Here is a 19,506-nt window from a genome sequence, read left to right as displayed (position 1 = left end):
TTCATGGACTGGTAGCAGTAGCTGGCCTTTTAATAATATTATCAGTAATGTGTAACCAGAATATCAGACACAGAACATAAAACAGTAATTTGTGCCCTTCATTCAGCAGTGTTTTCATATCTGTGGCCAGAACAAACCAAACCTTTGTGTTTTAGTAGGTATCGGCCTTAAAATTATTCCTGAGAGAGCTTATCTGCTTTCAAAAAACAGCCTGAAGTTTGGTATTATAAGGAGGAAAGTAACTGAGAACAAAATGCCAGTGCAATTGTTTATTAAATAAATTGGTATGTGTCCTTTTTATGTTCTCCTAGTAAGAAGTAGGTGATGCCAGCTATAAATGTCCCAGAAAAAGCATTTTGAAGTATAACACAAGTGAAATGTTGATTAACTTGTTGGAATTATTGCTTTTTGAAATAAGGCTTTTTGAAGCAAAGTTCATAGGAATGTATTTTTCATGATAATTACCAGGTACACTTCCTAGTTTGTGTTTTTAAAATGGTTGTGTTCAAAAATGAATTGCTGAGAATAGGAAGAGCCAACTGAACAGATACTGCACTTATCATATAAGTGCAGTTCATAAGTAGATGACAATATGTTACAGCCTGAGATATTTTGCTTTTAAATATAGTGAGGACTAGTTATCTTTCGTAAACATTGAAAGGGGAGCTGACTTTTCATCAAGGGAGAAGTCAAATAAACTGGCCTAAATGAAGTTAAGCAGAGCTGTCTTTTTCACTACATGCTTGTGAAATTTTGTCAGCCTGTGGTAAAGATGGGCTTTATTTTGCAAACCAGTTCAAAGCATATTTCAGCTGCAGAATACTTTTCCCCCCTGCCTATTAATCAAACAGCAGACTAGTTCTTTCAGAGTTAAACTCTTTTCACTAGTATACTGCACACTTAACAACTGCAAGTGTGGACATTTGATAATTGATATTTATTCATATGCTACTTGATATAAATACATTTTAGCCCTTGCAGGGGGGTGGGGAACATACCTTGTTTTCATTTAAAAGAAGTTACTGTGCTGATCAGCATCTGAAGAATATTGAGGTAAACAATGAAAACATCTGGTTAAAAACATGGTTGAGTAAACAGTGCTTTTTTGAGTTTTCAAGCTACCAATTTGCTTAACAGTTTGAGGAATAAGGGGATTTGTTCTACAACAGTTTTATTTAGTTGCAGCCTGCAGAAAAGAGCATTCAAGGCAGTGGGGGAGAGTTCATAAAATGAGATTCATTTGGGGATTTGTTTGACCATGTGAAGTAAAAGTGCAGAGATGGCCTGGACCTATAAATCCTGTCTCCTGGACTAGTAGCATTGCTTTCTTGACTGCAATTTATGAGGAGATTGAACACGCTGCACAAGGTTGAGTCAGTCTCTCTGGAGGTATTTAAAAAACATGTAGACTTGGTGCTTAGGGAGATAGTTTAATGGTCAACATTGCAGTGCTGGGTTAGTGGTTGTACTCAGTGATATTAGAGGGCTTTTCCAACCTAAATGATTCAATGGTCAATTTTTTTCGGAAGGGAACCATTCACAACTGAACTATGGAGTGGGGGTTTTCCCTTTCTTTCCTAAGAGGGGAGTGGAAAGGAATTTGGTTTGACTTGGGAAAACTTTGTAAATATATTAATGAAAATACCTTTTATGTTTTTGGGGAAAGGACACAATATTATCTTCCACTAAGTACAGGAGAAATATACTGTGCCTTAAAAACTCCAAACATTTCTATGTAATTTTCAAAGGCCAAATTGCTTTAATTCTCTATAAGGCCTCGTTTTTCTTGTATTTCAGCCAGCATTTTCCAGTGCACAGTAGTGACTTTTTTTTCCCTTTTCCCCCCTGTTTTTTGCTCAGTGTAAACAGTTCCTTGCTGTGGTTACACAGACAAATATAGCAGAGAACCCTTTTCTCAGAGAAGATTCTCCCTGTGCATTTTTTAACCATTTTTGGGAAGAATTGATCTATTTGTGCATGCAAGAGAGGGAGGCAGTAGCTGTAAATTGAAGTGACATCATACATATTACTCCCATTGATCCACTTTTAGACTAGAGCCAGGATAAAAGGAAATGGCATCAGGGAGGAAGTATGCTCATTTAGGCACAGATCCCAGTGTGATAATGGAGTAATAATAGAAATCACGCCACTGTCAATCGGTTGCAGCATTAGTCTGAGGCAGATTTTCCCTCCAAGGAGGCTTTCAATGACTTCATTCAAGTGCAGGCAGGAGCAAATGGGATATTCAACATACCAGCTGTACAACTTTAGTGATTAGTGTCCTGGCAGAGGGGTGCAGTGCAAGTGCTGGTGCTGTGGATCAACTCAAGTAGATATATCTGTGTCACATTTCATGGCTGAAAGGTCAGTAGTCAAATGTCTCAGTGGCAATTTTTTTCCTAGTATAAAGGGTGAATCTGGCATTTATTGTGTTTGTTAATGTAGGAATTGATAAATACTCTCTTTTGTGTGGGTGGTCTTCGGGGATGTGAGATCGATGACCTCTATAGCTGCTATACCAGATCTCTGAAGGGGAAAGATTTGTTTTCTTTGTGCTTTTTACAGATTAGGGCTTGTACTTTGAAAATTCATCATTTTATTCAAAGATTATTTGTAGAAAACCTTTCAAACCTACTAATCTAATGAGATACTTTTGTAACACAGTATAATGGCTTAAGTGTTTTGCGTACTGATATAAATAAAATACAGAGTATGCTTTTCTTACTTCCAAGAGATTTAGTATACAGTGGATAGCAGTTATATTTTCAATTTGTTTATGTTTTCTTTATTTCTTTCATCTTGCATTTTTCAAATACAGAGCCAGTTTTGATATTCCCTGTCACTTACAATGTGTTTTAAGGGTAATAGCCTCTTTACTCAGACTTTAAAGCTGCAACATCAGGTAACTTAGGGGAAGCAGGGAACAAATGATTGTTTAGTGGCAGGACAAAGTGAACTCTTTCAGAAGGCTGAAGAGTTGGAGGAGAAGTCTTACAGTCTTAAGGGCAAGATAATATATACAGTGCTGGGATACAGTTTTATAGAGGGGATGATGTTTAATTACATGGGACATGACAGAAAACCTGTAGTGTGCTTGATCACAACATATTCATTTATATCCTCTTTGTAGTGTCCATAGTCACAGCTGGGGGTGGGCCAGCCCTGAGAAAAGTAATATGGTTTCCATGTGGCAGGCATAGGTTGGGTAGGAACTATGTACCTTACAGTATAAATAGACGCTGTTGCAGCAGCTTGATGTAATGAAAACTATTTCTTGATCCTCACCACATTTCCTGATTGAAACAATCTGCTTTCATAATTGCATAGCTTTGAACATTTTGATTGAGTATTCTCTATTCTAGTTCAGAGTATGAGTGAGTTATTTTTATTTTTAGTTCATTTTATTTTATGAGGAACACTGAAATTTTGCATTTACGGTGTTATGGTTGTTTTCTGAATGTTTTCAGCCTGAAGACACAACTTGAGAGTGTGATGATTATCCTGCTGTAACTTGCTGTATCTGTGTTGTGTACATTTCTGTGGGTGTTAGGTATTCAATATGCATTCACAGAATATGAGTTGTTGTAAAGGAAAGTGGCTATACAGTTCTTGAAAAGAAATTTGCATTTAGGTCTCTACACTATTTATGTTTAGATAGCACTTAAAGCAAGGACCTTTTTGTATTCAGCATGAGGCAAACAAATTGAAAATTGACAACATGGACCCCAAACAATTCTCCTGGTATGAAAGATGGAAAGTAACAAGTGTGCAGGACAAATAAGGATGGTGGTGGGAAAACAAAAACAGTGAGAGGGGGGTTGCTGAGAGAAAACTCAAGTGCAATTTTTGAAGCTTATTTATAACCATTAAAAGACTGCTTTGGTAAAAAGAAAATGTCTGCACCCCTGAATGAATTTTGTAGCAGCTGGTGTCACGGAATTCTGGTTGCAATTTTATGTCTCTTGGTCTAAGTTAGGGTTTTAAAGCAGAGTCTCTTTTATTGAGAGGAAAGGTTATTAACCTATCCTTTATTGAAAGGAAAGGTTAAAAGTGTAGATGGGAACGTTCCTCCTTTTGTGTTAGAATCAAGCCAGAGAACAGACTGTAATAGCTGTGCACAGTAGTGCCTCTGCAGGGAGAGGTCTGCCAGCCAGCGCTCCCCTCTCTGCCGGTGTTCACTAACTCCTGCCTTGGACTCTAATTAATCCATGAGCTAGAAACTGCTATGTAAGGTACCGTCTTGGGCAGCTGGAACGTGGGAAAATAGCAGAAGCCGTGGTCTTATTCACAGAATCATAGCAGATGCTCATTTTGAAGGGGCCAACAAGGATCATCAAGTCCAATACCTAGCCTTGTACAAGACACTTCAGTAATCACACCATATGCCTGACAGCATTGTCCAAACACTTCATGTACTCTTGGTTTTGTTTATTTGTTTGTTTTATTGGGGTTTTGTTTGTTTTACTGACTCTCAGAGTTTAGACGATAATTCTGAAAAAACTTCAGGCGTTATGCAGCACTAGACAGACGTAAATTAAGGGCATGGCTGCTGCTCTGCTGTTGCTCTTTTGTTGGGTTCTGTAATGCTGCCTTAAACAATAGCTTTCCATGGGTGAATCTGTGTAGCAATTATACTGCAGATGTATTATAAAATACTCAGCTGTTCCGTACCTATGTATTCAAGCAACTGTTCTATTGCTTCTGCAAATTAAGTATTGTTCTTCTGTCTGTTTAGTTAGCAGTGAAAGCTGTCTAGATCAGAAGTTATCTTTCAGAACACCTACAGAACACCTGTGTGGTGTTCTGCAACATTTTGTATTTTTTTAGTGTTCAGAATTAATTCCTTTTCCAAGTAGAGTCACTTCCCAGAAACTCTCCCTGTTTTATTTTTTAACTTGTCTCACCAACCCCCGGCAGCTGCTGTTGGACTCCATAATAAGCATTTAAGCTGCCATTTTAGTAGTTGTCCTGAAATGAAAGATTCAATATTTTAAAATATTGAATATTAAATATTGACCATTTTTAACAATACCATGTGATTGGCAGGCTTTGGTATTACTTACAAGATGTTTCATTAAGTGCTAGTAAGATGTGAGGTATTTTCAGTCTTCAGGAATACAACTTTACCAATAAAAAATGGAGGAAAGAAATCAAAATGCAAAGAAACCAAAGCATTACCATTCTAGAGACACCCTTTCCTCTTTATTCTGATTTAGATACTAGTCTAAAAGGGAAGTAAATGTCATGTTGCTAAATTAGTTATTAATGTAGATATTTTACAGATTAAGACTTATCAGAAGATCCTGGATATCTTCATAGACTCAGAGATCTGAGATCAGGAGTCTGGTCTTGTTCAGTCCACATAAACAGCCCTGGCTGTGGGATGTGTTGTTGGAAGAGGCATTTCCTATAGCTGACTTCTTTTCATCCTTGCTTAGTGCATTGTCGCAGCAAAGCAGATATGGGCAGGCAGTGAGGTGTGAAGAGAAAATCACCCAAAGAGAAAATGTGGTGAAAGCTGGAAGTACTGTCAAAGTAGCAGGATGTCTTTTTTTATTAGTCTGTTCCAAGAACATTAGAAGAGGGGAGGGTTGGTTTCTTTTTGTATGCAAAAGCTTTACTGACATTCTTTTGCCTTTCCCCTTCCTTCCCTGGTGCCCTGCAATGATGAATAGTGGGGAAAGTTTTGGGGCATATAACAAAGTTCTGACTGATCACCTTGGAGCCTGAATTTCCAAGAGATGTTTCCTGGCAGCTGGTGCAATTTCTCTCTGAGCTCTGTTTGAATTATTTATTTGTTCATCCAATAAGCCTATTAAACAGAGCACTTAAGCACTGGCTACAAGAGATTCTTGTGCCTTTTTTTTTTTTAGATTACATTAGGTTCCAGTTCAAAATGATAGGTTCATGAGTCAAGAAACTAACTGAAACTACTGAATATATATCTGTGTGTAGATGCTGTACCGTGTGTGCCACAAATACAACATTCATGCATATTTCCCATGAAAGGATGGATGGTTTGTGACTCATTGCACTAAAATATGCCTCAGAATGCGTTTTTACAACAGTTGTTTGGTGGGTCACTTATTTGTGTTGTGTTTCTTTGTTCACTGTAAACAAATCATGCAAATGCTTGTTTATCAGATAAAAACACCACTCTAAAAATTATATGTTCATATGCCTCATTAATTCCTCAAATTATGCACTGTAAATTATTCTCTCTTCAAACCCAAACAAAATAGAATTACTTATTTTATACATTCCATAAAAATCTTACTTATTAAGCCATGATTCTATTTCAATAAGATAAGCATGTTTTAGATCTGACCTAACCATAGCAATGGAAACCATGGAAAATGGGTCCTAAGTGTGCCCCAGCACAATCTTTCAGAACACAGACACATAAACCCTGAGGTTTTTCAGAAACCAGCTAGAGGTCCAAGCTGTATTTAAAGCACATGCTGGAAGTGCACAGGTTATCACAATTTTGTCCTCTTTGGTTTGTTTCCATTTACATTGCTCAGCCAGTAGAGATCTTCATTCACACATGGCATTTATTTTTCTTTTAGCTTCTCCCTGACCAGCTGGTCTTACTTCTGGAGTTCCTGTTGGAGGAGAAGACATTGTGTCCTAGAATACTGCAGTGCTTAGAGAGAACATACCAGCTCCGGGAGCAAGATGCTGAGGTAAGTATGTAAAAATAAATCTCTCTAATGTATGCCACTGTGTTGTTGACTAGGAATGACAGTGTTCCACTAGGAACCAGGCTCACTGCAGGTTTTTGTTTTTTTTTTTCATGTCTGAATCTGAAATTGAATGATCTTCAGTATTGTTGCATCTTCATGTGCCATAATGACTCACTGTTTCTCTGTGTTTTGTGTAGGTAGGTTCAGGTGTGTTTTGCATACTGTGGTAGTAAAGTAGAGCACAATCCAGATGTCCAAACTATTTTACGTGTACCTTAGGCAGTATATTTGTTCAGGTGTTAAATTTTTCACTACGTTTTTCTGTGTAGTGGAGCCCAGTTTGTTTTTGTTGTGATATTGTCTCCAAATGTAATCATGTCTGTTATAGTCTAAAATTATTTTTCCCCATTGTCAGCTCATATTGTTCCTCTTTGCATGCTCCAAAGTCTCACTCAGGATTTAGGAAAATTAGCTTTCCAGAGAGACTACAGTGTTTTCTGGTTTGGGGCCTTAATTTAAGGTTTTTTGCAGTTGCTTCTGCTAAGTGCTGGTGACATTAATAGCTCCCAAGGAAAACACTGCTTTATATGATATCATAAAGGGTAGCATCCCTGCTCCAAAGTGCTTTATATCTTTGGGAGGCAAACCAGTAAATCTTTATTACCACGTGCAGAGAGGACTCTTTTAAGTCCTATGGTTTTCTTGATCTGGGGAAGTTCTGAAAATTAATGTAGAAGTGGTGGCTGAAAGGACCCTTGCAAATAGCCTTTGTTTCAAGCATGTAGTATTCAGGAGGAGGTAAGAAAGTCAGAGATGAGCATAAAGGAGTTTAGAGACACGTGTGTGTATATATGTGTGTGTGTGTATATATATATATATGTGTATAAAACAAGGGTTAATTATGACATAGCATTCGACCAAGCTACTGTGCAATGAAGGAATATGGCAAACTTAACATTTGGTTCCTGTTTATTTAAAAACTATCTTGCAGAAGGTTGCAGAAAGCCATTGTGCTTGACTTACCCTCTTATTCTTGGAACTTTGTGGCAATTATTAGAATTAAAGGAGAGATCAAAATCTGTCTTGTTACAGCTGAAGTTGCTGTGTGGATGCTTGGAAAGACTCGGAAATCCAAACCTTAATGTAAAGATTGATAGAACAGATGTCTACCTTTTTCTCAGAAAAAAAATAAACAAAAAAAGAACAATATTTCAATTGCTGCTGTTTACTGCACTTTTTACTTTTTGTTGATATAGTTTTCCAAATGCCAGATTTGTTTTTAATTAGTACTTGAACCAACATTTCTTTTTATAGGTATTAGAATATATTTTAATCGCATCTGAATACCAGTGAAATGTCAGTGGTTCTATTACGGGAAGAGGAATTAACAGGAACATAGATCAAAGCAATAGCTGTGTTGTTGCTGTTTCATGCCTATGAATTGTAAGCACCAGACCACAATCTTCAGTTTTTCAGGGTTTTCCTTTCTCTTTACTTTCATGCTTTCTTTTATCCTTGCAGTGTTAACGTAAAAGTACACAAACAATCTATCAGAATGTTTTTGTGAAAAACCTCCACAAACCATCAAAATTAGGACCTCTATGAAATGAACATAATCTCAGTTTTATTTTACAAGGTGAAACCCAGGGCTTAGCAGACAACACACTTAGAAGTACAACTAAGATAACATTACCATTAGCATTTTTCCAGTCATCAGACCCCAGGCACCTACAGTCCTTTAAAGGGAACTAGCTCCCATGGCCTCATCTACCTGAGGAACAGACTATTTGGGCCTCATTCTCTTGTATGTACACAGGGGATTTTTGTTGTTGTGACCCTGGGGCAAAGAACTGCAGTCTGAGCCTGTTCTTGTCTAGATTTAATTTGTGGATACACAAATCACTTATAGTGATCCTGTTGTATTACTGGAGTTCAAATGTTCTCAGTAGCTAAACTCAGAAATGGATTATTAAAAATAAAAAAATAAAAAACTTGCATGCAGGTCAATAAAAGGAAAACTCTCAGTGTCAGAGGGTTTATTCCAGGATTTTTGGAAGTGAGGTTGTGTTCCATCCAGCAGCAGAAAGTTAAGAAATAAACTTGTTTTCTTATTTTTGAAAAGTAGCATTTAAATTCACAATCATCTTTGAGTAGGGATAAGCAATGATATGACCAATAGTGTGAGATGGTACAAACACAAAGGAATGTGTTTTTTTAATGTATTTTCACAAATTTTGGTCTTAAAATTTGTACATAATAATTTTGAAGATTATTACTGGGGGTCCATCTGTCCTGCACAAGTACAGCATGGAAAGTCCTTGTTTATATTTCTTAAAGCTGTTCTGTCTGTGTGACTGAAGCATCTTTATTTTGACTTTAAATTGATCATGCTTGTTGTAGTAAAGCATTGCACACCTGGTGGCATCTGCTCGTGCCCTCAGCAGGAGGTGTAGGTCTCTCCCCAGCCAGTGAGGCTGACAACAGCACTATTTGGTACTCCTGACCATTTGTTACCATGTGCATGTCCAGATTTAACAACCTAGGGGTACATGTTGCTTCAGAAAGGGGTGGAGGGTTTGCAGCAGGTAGCCTGCCCCGTGTCTATTCCTTTGTGTCAGTCAGGAGAGGAGAGAGGTCAGAGTCAACCTTGCCTGGAATGTAAAGGTTGATCTCTCTTGAAGAGATCTCTGCACCTACTCACTGCAGTTCCTCTCCTCTCAAATTAGGCTTCAATGCAGATACATAGGCTCAGTGTCTGTCTTCCCACTAGAACAGACATTTGAATGCTTCTTTTAACAAACAGAAAATAAATCACAGGTTAAGTAACATATTTGTGATTCATTATGTATAACTTTGGAGCCACAAGAGCCAGAACTGCAGATGGCTTAATCACATTGCAGATAGGTCTGCCCCTAGTCTTGGATGCCAAGAGAGGCTTGTAGGGCATCTGCCACATTTCATAATTTGTGACTCCTTTCCACTTTTTGCAGTCCACTTCTGTAACAAATAATTCTTTCATTTTCCATTTATTCCTCAAACCTTGGAACATCTGAGAAGACACAAGAATACAAGTTTGTTTTCAAAAGATTAAATTCATTGATCTGAGCTGTTTGAATTGAGCATATCCAAGAGATCTTTGTTTTAAAAGCAATGAAGGTTTCAAAGTTTAAAGCCATTTTCCATTCTTCTCTCTGTGCCTTCAGCCCATTGTGGCTCCACCAAGTAGTGTCAGACAAGTGGGAAGCAATTGGATTGTGTCCTTAATTTTCTCTTCCTGTTCCCCCTGTCTTGTTGTGCTGCTTCCCACTACATACCAAAATAACTCATGCACAGGCTACATCTCCATGACATACCACATCCTGCATTGAAGAGAAGCATTATAGAAGCTGGCTGCATTTTGAACATGACAAAGTCCAGCTGTAAGTTCAGCTGGCCGAGGAGAAATGGGATATGTTATAAAGCAGCAGCTACAGTTGCCATAAGACAGCACAGTGGAATAATAAAATTTAAAGTGGGTCTGGTGTTGTTTTTGTTTTGTTTCTTTCCAAAGTGGCTATTCTAGACAGCTGTTTCATTCATTCAATATCTAGCATCCAGCAGAACGTGGAGAGTTGGTCTACATAGAAAGTTTTGGTGTCTAGTATTTTTTAAAATCTGTCTAAGCTTCATGACATCTCTTCTGATATGACAGCGCAATCTTATCTCATTTGAATAAGCTACTGAGAACTTTCATATAAATAAAGTGGAGTCAATCATTTACAAAAGACGACACCATGAGATCTGAGTTAACAGTCAATGAATCTCTTAGCTAGATGAGCCCTCTCGTTACTCCCATTATTTCTGTTCTTCATTTGGCTAAAGGCCTGTAACTTATGGGCACACAAGGACACAGAATGGCTGAGTAACCCGCAAAATAATGAAAAATGTGACAGGAAGAAGATCACAGCCATAGGAGAAGAACAGTTGGTGTGACACTTTCAGTCCTATTTAAGACTTGATGATATTTCTGCAAGTGTGTTTTACTTGTTGCTGAATTATCTAAGAAGTGGTGATAAAAAGTACAGAATGTGGATGAAGCAGAAATATTTATGGTGTACTTCCCCAGATTTTTCACTGTAGAGTTAGCTTTCCTTTTTTCCTACTGCAGATACCAGTTTTATCTTGCCTGCACAGCATATGGAAAGTTGCTTTGTTGTGTTTCCTTGTCTCAGCAAGCAGATTGAAATGCGCTTCACTTACGTAATGCTTTCCCTGTATTTGGGATTATAATGTGATATATTTTGGGGAGAGAAGAGAAACTAGAACTCTTTCTGCTGTAAATGTGAGTAAAATGAGTTAAGATCATAACATCATCAGTCATGTGGGTGGCATAAAGCTGTTCTCACACAAGTACTTCATTGTGCATGAGGTCTGCCCATGTGACCAAGGCTATAAAGTGGTGGCTTCTTATTTCACTGACAGAAATGCGCACAAACCATCTAAGGTGCTTGGTATCCTACAAGTGGTGAGAATTCTGTTACAACAAAATAACTTTGGTTCATTGATCTTTCCTAGCCCGTGAAAAGCTGGCAGATGTGGAAGTACAAATGAATTCTTGTCATTTCCCATCTGATGGTGACTGTGTTGAGCTGAGCACATTCTCAGGTTGCATAATTCAGCTGTCCTGCAGATTGTGGATGGGCATTGTTTGAAGGCACGCTTATGGAACAGAGCTCTGTGGACAGCACCGTAAAACTGGGTGGGAAAAGGGAACTGCTTGGGAACGGTCAGTGCACACTTGAAGAAGGCACTTGGAGAGCTTTACTTTCAGCACAAACACTAGGCCAGTCCTCCCTTGGGGCAGGGACTCAGAAGCAGGCTCCAGCTTTTGAGTACAGTTAGTAATGTATTGCAAATACCTCCACAGGCTTGCCAGTCCTTCCTGACTGAACTGTGTAGCAGCAGGTAGGCATGTTTCAGATAGAGGCATTGCAACCACAGGGATAGAGCCACGGTTCTTTTCCTTAACTGATGTCATTGTTGGTATGAAGCCCCAAATCAGAAGATACAAAAGGTGACAGCTTGAGCTGATGACTCTATTACAGGGCATTGCTTTCTAGTGATTTTTTTTCTGCAAGAGTAAAAATAGTTTCTGTACTTATTTTGTATTTAAATATACAGGTTATTACTCAGTTTCAGCTCAAGTCAGGAGGAGATGCCTTATTTTAAGGATAAGACAGTATGTTTTGCAGGACTTACAAATCTGCTGTGAAAATTTACCAGGAGTGCAAAATAAATTTCACCTGTCTTTTCCTTTCTGAATGTTTTAGTTAAAGCATTATTGTGTCACTAGACATAAATATGGTTACATTGAATAATTTTTTATTTGCAATTAAATTGCAGTTAGCACATCAGGAGGAACCTGATATAAGTAATCTAGAAAAGTATAATAAGGAACCTAGAAAAGGCTCTGTAGATGAGTCAGCCTGCAGGGTAGGTTTGTTTCTGGAATAAATTGTATTTGAGGTTTGTACCATTACTGAGGCAGTACTTTCATTAAATGGAAAAGAAAGAAGAAATATATGTTTTACTATTATCAGTCTGATGCTTTTCACACACATCCTCACAGAAATACTATTTTTTCCCTGCTGTACTTCTCCTACTTCCTTATGCAAGTCCTTGCAAATATATGTCTGTCATAGAAAGCCCTTCCCATTTTCACTAGAAAAAGAGCTAATTTCAGGGTATATTGTAGACTGCCCTCTTTGCTGATAGATGTGTTGACTGAAGCCACAGCCACTTGCAAAATGCCCTCTGTGATCTTGAAAAATTTTCAGTCTTCACTCTGTTTCATGTTCTTGTTCATGTTGCATCTGAATGCAATTTGCAGGCTCTTTGGCACAGACAGTATTGCTATTGATATTGGTTAAGGTAGTTTTTCGAAAGTGTGCATTTGCAGGAGTTGGATCTTTTTCCCAGTGAAAGGAGCTTAGAAAAGGGTAGCTTTTAGGAAGGTGGCATTTGCTTCCCAAAGATGAGGTCCAAAATTCAAAGCTAAGAAAATTGGAACAAGATGAGGGTAAAACGCTTCCAGTGACAGCCATGGGAGTCCTCTCATGAGACTCACTCTGGCTCATGTGCCCATTGTGACTGAGTGGATGTGTTGAGATGAATTTGTAAGACTGGCTGAAGGATAATCTCAAGTAGCTGTAATTTGGGTTTGTTTTGTTTCCACATGCAAAGTAGGGGGGCTTTTCCAGCCACTTGAGAACAGAAAATCCCTCCATCAGCATTTGCTGAAGGGCATGATCAGAACACGAGATTTGTGGAGCACTGGAAATAGCTTTCCACCAGTCAGCACTCCTAGTCCCACACCCCTCCAGGAGCCAACAGCAACATGTTCTTTCCAAGTGATCTCAGTGGCTGCTGGGTGGCATGAGCAGGAGTTTTTGTGCCCTGACTGCTGCCATTACTGGTGCTGTTCACTTTATCACCTGATTTTTCTAACCAGTTTTGAACTTAATTTCCTCTGTGTTGCAGTCCAGAAACTTAGCGCAACTTGGAAAGCAGAGGAGCTGATGGTAGGAGGGAACCAAATATGCAACTGGGTTCATTTGGCATTTTTTTACTGCTTTTCCAAAGAATCTGTGGAGGAAGGGATTGGGGATAATTCTGTGTCCTATTGTCCAGCAAGGAGAATGAAGTGGAGTCCTCTGGGCTTCTGAACTAAGTCCTAAAGGTTTTCTGAATTGGATGCAATTGCTCTACCTAATGTTTTACTCAGTATTTCTTTGTCGGGCGGTATAAACCCAGTGCTGTAATACAAACCACCAGCCTTTGTTATGAAATTTAAAAAGTTATTTAATCTTCATATATATTATAGCACTGGCATAGTGCCCATGACTAGGAGGGGATATTTCTAAAAAACAAACAAAATCGCCTAGCTGTCAGTGGTAGGGATGTTCCTCTGAGGTTTGCTTTCCTTGGGAGGTTTTTTGATTGGCTTGTTTTGGTTTTTAATTCTGAAAAACAATGTGAAAATATTTTTATTTAAAATAAACTTATTTTGAGACTTCATCCAAATAGCTTGTCTAATACTTCTCATTCCTGTTTGAAGGCTGGCTGCAGATGCAGGGTATGCCTGAATAGGACCACAATTTGGAAAAAATCTTCTGTGCCCTGTGAGGTCTAAATACTTCAAGAAGCAGGACAATTCAAAGGTGCAGGTTCTGACATAATTTCTTAACCACACAGATACGATTCTACCACTGAGTCGCTGACTTAATAACATGTGGGTAAAGTCTGCTGTCCTACTTTCAATCCTTGTGCCAGTTGGAGTTGCGATGTTCTGAGAAAGAAATTGTGTTGTGTTTTGTGTGGTGTAAGCATTGTCCTAAGCAACAACCATCACTGTATTCCAGAAGCAAGGAATAAAGGAAGTGGAGAAAATTACTAAAAAATGTCAAATAGAGGGAAAAATCTAAATGTTTTCACTGCATGAATGAGCATATTTTCATATGGAGTTCCAGATTCTGCCTATGACAGTAACCTTGCTTGGAAATAACAAATGTTTTGTCCACAGTCACTGTAGGAGACCAAAGATAAAAGGTTTTTTTGCCTCTAGCTACAAGACAGATGAGGTAAAAGCAGAGGGATGGAGAGAGGGGCATAGACAAAGGGGATAGCTTACTGTTGCCTTGATACTTACAGCAGCCTTTCCTTTTGCTGAACAGGAGATATAATTTAATAATAATTGGTAACAGACTGTTGGTGTGCTTATCTCAAACTCTTCAGAGTTTAATTTCTACATCAGATGTATATGTTTATGTGCTTTTTTCCCACTGTAAGTTTGAATTTATAAGCCCAGCATGCTTTTATGTGCAGATATAACTAATCCGTATTGAAACACATATGCAGACACTATATGGGTAAAAATTATAAGCAGACTCTATCTGGAGACAGCCAGAAGAGACAGTGGTAATGAGAAGTGTTTTAATTGCTTGCTATGGTGATATAAATTTCTGATGATTCCAGAGATACTGTTGGGATAGTGACAGCTTCAGACTGAAAGAGGGTAGGTTTAGATTAGCTATTAGGAAGAAATTCTTTACTGTGAGGATGATGAGGCACTGGAACAGGTTGCCCAGAGAAGCTGTGGATGCCTCGTTCCTGGCTGTGTTCAAGGTCAGGTAGGATAAAGCTCTGAGCAACCTGGTTTAGTGAAAGGTCTCCCTGCCACTGGTGGGGGGGTTGGAATGAGGTGATCTTTAAGGTCTCTTTCAGCCCAACCCATTCTTTGTTCTGTCATAACCTAGCCATTATTTTAGATAGGTGTTTCAGTAGGCTGTCAGAGGGAATATGGATGGGGCTATGAGATGGCAGACAGTTGTGTTGCTGCATTTTGGCCAAAAAAAAAGTGTCCATTTGGATGTGAACATGTGCCAAAGCCAACCTTACCTTCCTGAAGGCATGAGACTTGTCCCTGCAGTACCCCTCTGATGTTGGCTGTACCTTAGGCTGGGACCTGGTTTTCCTTCCCCTCCCTCTGAGGTGCAGGTTCTCCTGGCCCTCCAGCACCCTCTCCATACTCACCCTCAGACTGTGTCTTCACAAGTGCAGCCATCCTCACCAGACCACGCTGCTGGGGAAGGAAGGAGCAAGAATTGAGAGCAGGCAAGGTGGCACAAGCATTGTTTCTGTCACCAGCCAGAAGGCAGCCTTGCTCCTGAGAGCTGGCAGCACCACAGCAAAGCGAAGCTCAGCACGCATCTCCAGTGAAATTGTTGGAAAGGCACATGGTGACATCTTTTCTGCCATCTTCATCATGCTGCGAGCTGTGAATGGCACTAGTGCTCCAGCATGCTGAGCAGGCAATAGTGAAAATACAGGCAAAGGGGAGGCCTTTGGTTCCAGTATAAATAGTGTATCTATGTTTTAAATTGTCTTATTTTTTAAAACCTTTGTTTTTGAAATTAAGTGAGTTAACATGCTGTTTTAAACATTTCCTTACCTTACATGCACTATGATATAGGAGCTGCTTTCCCCAGCATGGGGACAGTGGCAGCACAAATGTGCATGTTGTGAGAAAAACCTTCAGGCACCGTGTCAGTGTGGTCTCCCAGACAGTGCTGTTGAAGCTGTCACACTGCTTTGCTGCTGGTGGCCTTTTCCTCATTTAACTGTTCTCTGGGTCATTTTCCTATCATCACTTTGTTGGTTTGCTGTAAAGCTAGAGACCATCCTCTTTTGTATCCATCTCCTGTTAGACAGGGTAAGGAGGAGCAGGCTGAAGAGCATTGAGATTACACAATTAGGCATCCCAACCAGGCCTCTTATTCACAGTGACAGCTTTGACATCCAAAGAGAGACAGCCAGTGCCACCTTTGAAAAAGGATTAGACATGGTTTCTTAGTCTCTTGCCTTTTCTGACTTCTTTTGGAAGTTTTTTTTTTCTACCAACACAGCTGTCCTTGATCACAGATGGGGCCCACATAGGGAGAAGAGTATCTGGTTTGTAATTGGGAGCTCTCTGCTGTAAGCCTGAAGTGGGGGAAAAAAGAGCATTTGTCTTCTCCAAAAAAGTCCTCAGCATTTGCTGTATTGCCAAGAGTGAATCCTGTCCTGAAGTGCAGTCCTTTGGTTGCTGTGCCTTTTTGATCACAGCAAGGTTGCCTGCTGCTCTGCCTGGGCTTTCTGAAGCAGCGTGTTTTGTGATTTCTGGCTTCTGTTTGGTCATGTAGAAAAGAGCCTCTGATACAGGTTTTATTTGCAGGTGGAAGTGGAGTCATGTTCACAGCCTGTGGAAGCTGATGAGGTTGCTCTTGAGCAAGGCTATGGTAGTATATAAACTTCTTAACATGGTGTTTTCTAGAACTATGTGACCGCTAAAACAGGAGCTTGTGGTTGGAGCAGAGGAGAAGGGTCAGGAAGGAAATACATGCCCCTAAGTCACATTTATAAATGTGAGAAGGCTCAAGTGGGCACCTGCTGCTGCTCCTTGAGGCTTGCACAGTGGTGGAAGCATGCTGCCTGGCCCATGGGCACACTAACACAGGTACAGGTTCAAATGCTGCCAGCTGCCCCACAGTCTGCCATTGACCAAGCAACAGAATTTGCCTTTCAGACCTTGATTGTGCCACACTTTTCCTTGCTGCTACTAAATATAGGCAGTTGCTGCATGAGCTCTACCCACAGCTCTTCATCAGTGCTGTTAAAGAAGGAGAGATGGGACTTACATGTCCTTTTCCACTGTTTCCAGCACCCTTCATAGTGTGCAATTGCTAGATCTCTGCAGAAATACAAATCAGAAGAAGAATCAATTACAAAAGTAGAATACTGCTACCAATATTACCAAAATCTAATGTCTGATATTCTGCTAAAATTAGCTTTTAAGTGACTTTTTAGTGACCAGCTCGTACTCCAGGTTTTAAATTATTTTAGACCTCTGCATAGTCCTCCTCAAAATTACAATTAGCTCCTGCCAAAGTTTTGATCTACCAGTTCATTACTGCCTTAGGGTTTCCTGAACGACCATGCTTTTTTTTTCTTTTTTGCTGGGGTGTCAGTGGGCTGAGATACTCATGCTGTGCTGCAGAGCAGGAAAGGAGGTTGTCCACGGTGGCAGGAATGGCATGTACAATCTGCTTGTACAACCTGAAGCTGCTTATACAATCAGTGATGTCAAATGCAGAGCATGGTGGAGCTCCATGAGCTCAATCTGCCTCAGGTCCAGCTACTGAACAAACTGTGGTTCATTCCAGTACTCAAATAAAATACAGCTTGAGTAAGGCTTCCAAAAGCCATTTTTAAAATTAGAAATATTATCATCATTTTGGCCATAGCTCTGGAACATTAAGGGTTTTATACTGAAACTGAGCATTGCACTGTGAGAAACAGCATTAACTGAACCCTGATGCCATGAGGATCTCAGGGAGAAAAATTGACTTAAAGATGCCTGCTGCTGTGATGCTGTATCTGACCTTTAGATTCGTTGGGCTCTGCAATACTGTCAGAGCAAGTGCTACAAGACCTGAGAGAAAACTTAGGCTGTGAAAAGTCCAGTTTTTAGTCTAAAACAAAACTAATTTAAGCTGATAAATGGCTTATTTACTCAGTCTCCTGACAAACCCTTGGCAAACACAATAATCACAATTACAGAATCCTTGTAAAAATGATTAATCCATTCTGCTTGCATCCAGTAAGCTTTTGGCTCTTTGAGTACACTCTTTCAGATTGCCAAACTGATTGTCTCTCAACACAGTTGTAACACAAAAAGCTGTTTCATTCCTCCTGGTGAGCTGCCTCAGCATCCCTCACTTGCACAAGTTTCAGTGAAATCAAAATCACCTTCTAAAGTCTGTGTGTACTGTGGCATAAAAGATAGGAGTGCCCACTTGAAATTCAGGCTATATAGAATGAAAAGCCACTGGTGTATTAAAGAATAACTATTTCAGCTAAGATAGAGGGGGAAAAAGTCATTAAATGCCCTGTAAAATTGGCAATTCTTAAGCTGCAATTCTTCCATGCTAAACAACTGTAAAATCTGGTTTTTAGTTCAAATATTTTCTGGCAACATTTGTTCCTTAATTAGGTAGGCAAGTGATCTAATATTTGAAACCAGTTTATCTGTAGATAGGAGAGACTGGTGATAAATGTTTTCAGATGGAACAGAGCAGCATTCAGGTGCTCTGGAATGCTTCTTTATTGTTAATTAAAATTAATCTGTTGTAGCATAGCTTGGTTATTTGAAAAAAATTCTCTATTTTTTCCTCTGTGAATTAGACTGGAGTCTGACCTCTGAGACTCTTTAATTCACGGTTAAGAGTCAAGCTGTTCAAATAATTTTTTCAATAGAGTCTGAACCTGTATTTGGTAAAGATCACAGATGCCCCATACCTTTAAAAAAGGTTCCACTTTGCTGGACAATAGCTCTTACTCTATTTCAAATGATCTCATTTTTTAAGATCTTTTAAGTACATTGGTTTTGTTTTGTGATTTAGATTTGTTGTCTTATGGCGCCTTTTAAATTGGATCCAGCTATTAGCAAAATGTACTAATTTTCCCTGAAGCTAGACTCCCATTCTGCAGATCAAAAGCTTAGTAAAGTCTAACTTTTTTCTCCCTTTAATAAAGGCATGGTTTAAATTACTTGTTTTCTAAATCTTATGGGTAGACCTTAGAAGTTTTTTTTTTTTTTTTTTTTTTTGCTTGTGTGCAACTCTGAGAATTGGACTCAGTTATCCTCAAGGGTTCCTTCCAACTCAGCAGTGATTCTGTGAGATTCTGTGATTCGTGTGAGGAAAGGCCAAAGAATTGAGTTAGTTCAGCCTGGTGAAGAGGAGTGACCTAATTGCAGCCATCTTGTACCTGAAGGGAGCCTGTAAGAAAGATGGAGAGGGACTATTTGCAAGAGTATATAGTGACAGGACAAGGGGGAATGGCTTTAAACTGAGAGCAACCCTAGATTAGGTATTTTAAAAACTTCTTTACTCTGAAAGTGGATAGACGCTGGAACAGGTTTCACATAGAAATTTCCCCTTCTGTGGAAGTTGCCCCATCCAAGACCAAGGCTGCATGGGGCTTTGAGCTACCTGATCTAGTGAAAGGTATCCCTGCCATGGCAAGAGGGTTGAAACTACACCATTCTTAAAGTCCTTTTCAACACATTCCGTTCTGGGATTCTATGATTCTGTGATTGTGTGGGCCAGGGGAGAATAACATGGATTAGGCATAAGAATTTATCACCTGGGTCAGAAACAGTAAGTATCTCTCTAATTTAAGACATGTTCAAAATATCTTTTAAAATATTTTTTTCTCAGTTATGTATGTCACTGGGAGCTTT

At 39.3% G+C, this 19,506-nt stretch overlaps 1 protein-coding gene across 3 annotated transcripts in view; it reads left to right on the top strand.

Moving 5' to 3' along the window:
* AOPEP (aminopeptidase O (putative)) overlaps positions 1–19,506 on the top strand; it is a 186,158-nt gene that overhangs the window by 155,661 nt on the left and 10,991 nt on the right. For all 3 annotated transcript variants that reach the window (XM_030968819.1, XM_030968818.1, XM_030968817.1), the window contains exon 14: positions 6,570–6,686. In XM_030968819.1, the coding sequence (XP_030824679.1) occupies positions 6,570–6,686 (117 nt within the window). The remainder of the gene's footprint in view (positions 1–6,569; positions 6,687–19,506) is intronic.

The sequence above is a fragment of the Camarhynchus parvulus genome, chromosome Z (assembly GCF_901933205.1).
Source record: "Camarhynchus parvulus chromosome Z, STF_HiC, whole genome shotgun sequence".
Taxonomy (NCBI): Eukaryota; Metazoa; Chordata; class Aves; order Passeriformes; family Thraupidae; genus Camarhynchus; species Camarhynchus parvulus.
Note: the sequence above shows the minus strand (reverse complement) of the source record. Positions and strands in the feature narration are given on the sequence as shown.